This window comes from Rhagoletis zephyria, unplaced genomic scaffold (assembly GCF_001687245.7).
Source record: "Rhagoletis zephyria isolate East Lansing unplaced genomic scaffold, Rhagoletis_zephyria_1.1 Rzeph_scaffold_40163, whole genome shotgun sequence".
In the NCBI taxonomy this organism is placed as follows: Eukaryota; Metazoa; Arthropoda; class Insecta; order Diptera; family Tephritidae; genus Rhagoletis; species Rhagoletis zephyria.
In genome coordinates this window covers 1-2,836 of record NW_016197218.1, presented here as the reverse complement: position 1 = coordinate 2,836, position 2,836 = coordinate 1, and the positions used below count along the sequence as shown (strand labels likewise).

Here is a 2,836-nt window from a genome sequence, read left to right as displayed (position 1 = left end):
TCTTTAAATTAATGTTGTAGAAAATAATGTACATATCTTGACAGCATTTACATAGACTGTATAGCCAAAAGTTAATTTGTTTAAAATTTTGTTTATTCAAAACACTTCTAGTGAATTGCATCGCATTGAAATGGAATATGCGCAGGCATCACGCAATACTGAAAATTATTTAACCAATCCTGTGAATGTCTATCGGCTAATGAAACGCCTAACCAACGACTGGACAATATATGAAGAGCGCGTGCAAACCGATGAGGCGGCAAAGAGTGAGTAGAAGTACATATTATAACTCCTCCAAAAAAAACGACTGTGAAGCACCAAATATTGTATAGCATTCCTGCGGCAAATGGCTGAGTACCGAGAAACATTAAGTTTTCCCAGTGAAGAGGACTTCAAGGCGTCCGCAGCTGCTTTGGCCCGGTTACAGGAAACCTATCATCTGGATACAGAACAAATAGCTGGAGGTTTCTTAAATGGTGTTAAGTACGGGTAAGTATGTTTTTGATTACTCCGATTGTCTACAAAAATTCACTAGTTTAAAATGCCCAACGTATTATTTGCCCGTAAAGAAGCAATGGGTGTGTACTCGTATTGAGAGGATCAAATTCTCCAGCAGCAAAAGTTCTGAGAATTTAGCAGCATTCGCTCTCAAAGAGACGAAATAGCAACAGAAGTACGAGAACGCAAAATGTGCAAAAACTTGCAAACTTCGAAACAGCTGATCACTTGCACAGTTGCCACTGGTGATTAATTTGGCAATTTATATTCTGCTTGGTACATTTTCCCCCATTTGGCATTTCATACAATTGAGTGGTTTTGAATAAGAAAAACCTTTTTAAAATACAAATTAATTATATCGGAATGAATAAGTTATTTTTCTCATAATCATTTGTGATATCACATAGTGACGCATTCAAAAACAAAAGTATCTCCTCCAAACACCCATCATTGATCAAAAAAAAATGTAATAGATATAGCTACAGATGTAGCTTTAAAATTATAAAATTTTCATTTCAACAATCAACCTACCAAAACCGAAAACTTCAGCAAAAAACCATTTCAACATGCTGCATTTAAATCTGTTTTGGTATATTTAAAGGAAAATTATGGTACAAACGAAAAATGTTATACGGCAACCATACTTAGTCACAGGGTTGGGCACGCTGCACTAAATTTTCAATGCACTGAGCATTTCATTACCACTATTCGTGTAGTGGCAGTGAAATGGGAAATGCATTACCACTAAGTGCATAGTACTAGTGAAAACAAATTTGCAGAATTTTTCAAAAAGTTTCTCTGATTTTTGTAGGATTTGTTATATTTTTATAAAAAATATGCAAACATTTATTTACCTTAATGCAGCGGAATTTTATCACGATTAACCAGTATCCGGATCTTTTTGTTTCCGCTACAGCAAGCCTAACTAAGTTGATCTCGACTCCAAGCTTATTCAGGGCTTTAATTTTTTTCCCCGGTAGTGCGGCATTAAATGGCTTTCTGCATCAAGGAAGCAACTAACTACAAAGCCTTTATTCTTAAAAGACTCCTCCACAACTTTAACATAAATCTACCTACCCTTCAGCTAGACATGCTGAGAGAGGCTAAATCTCTCCCAAAAAATTCTTGTTCTTATATACAGAACAATCAGTGTCTCAAGTGTCTGAAATAGGAAGAAAGCAACTTCGATGAGTTTGCATATACATATACATAAGTATAGTATTAAGCTAGGTAAGGTGGCGGCTGCATGTGCCAGGAACTCACTTAGACAATTGGGAGATTGTTCTTTGTGATACCACATTCTGAACGACACCCAACACGCAATCGATAAAACGCCTCGAACCGATTATTTAATTACGAATTTGGCTAATCTCGATGCCCCAGAGGTCCTAGGGCTATTAAATTTGTGATAACTAGCCAAAGTACTTCATCCTTAGCCTATTACCATTCCTTGCCAATTCGTCAGCCTCACAGTTCCCCGCAATGTCGCGGTGACCCGGAACTCAAATGAGCCTAATGCGGAAGCAACTGAAAGAGAGAGAGAGCAGACATCCCTTTACCACATTAGGGCGCACCTCTATCGCACGTAAAGTCCTAATAGCCGCTTGGCTATCAGAGAAAATTCGCCATAAATACATAATACATTGAAGTAGCCCGAAGAGTAAACTTAGTACTGATGGAAAGCTCTCGACAGAAGTCCCCTCGTCAGAGAACTGTTTGCTTAAGAATTTCTATCAAATCATCCCAAAACAGCATTATCCTTTTCTGTCTTACTTAAGTTTAAGTTATGTTTAATCTTAATTTTACATTCTTGCAGAACTAGCATGACATGGCAAGATTGCTTTGTGTTAGGCAAACAATTGTTCCATTTAGAGGAGTATAATCACACAAAAATGTGGCTGAAAGAATCCATGCAACGGCTTTATCGCGAACCGTACTACAAAGATCCACACACATTCGAATACGTGGAGGATGTGGCGAAGAATCTGCTCAGTTTAGGTAAGCCCTATCTGTAAATAGTCGTACATATAAACACGATATTACAAATAATATTTCATGGCCATCCTTACATGTATCTATATCTTCGTTTAAAGTACAAAACCGCGTATCAACAAAATACAAAACCACGTAACAAGATAATGCAAAACTGCGTAAGTGAGCTTGCATAAATTATTTTCTAGAGAGTAAAATCACTCGTATTTCAAAATGGTTCACTTAAATTTAACTTTATTAAAAAAAATGCGCAAAGGTATGTAACCATTTAATTTAATTTTTTTGTTTTAAATCAAGTACAAACCACATAATCGTACGTACATATTCCCATGATAAAAACATAGCA

The 2,836-nt window shown here is 36.5% G+C and overlaps 1 protein-coding gene across 1 annotated transcript; it reads left to right on the top strand.

Annotated features, from left to right (window-relative positions):
* Positions 1–111: 111 nt before the first annotated feature.
* On the top strand, positions 112–2,496 carry LOC108354884 (prolyl 4-hydroxylase subunit alpha-2-like; the record flags this gene model as incomplete). The annotated part of the gene is made up of 3 exons (XM_017606059.1): positions 112–266; positions 333–489; positions 2,315–2,496. Coding segments are annotated over 3 exons (494 nt in total), but the record flags the coding sequence as incomplete, so codon positions are not given.
* Between the last annotated feature and the right edge of the window lie 340 nt (positions 2,497–2,836).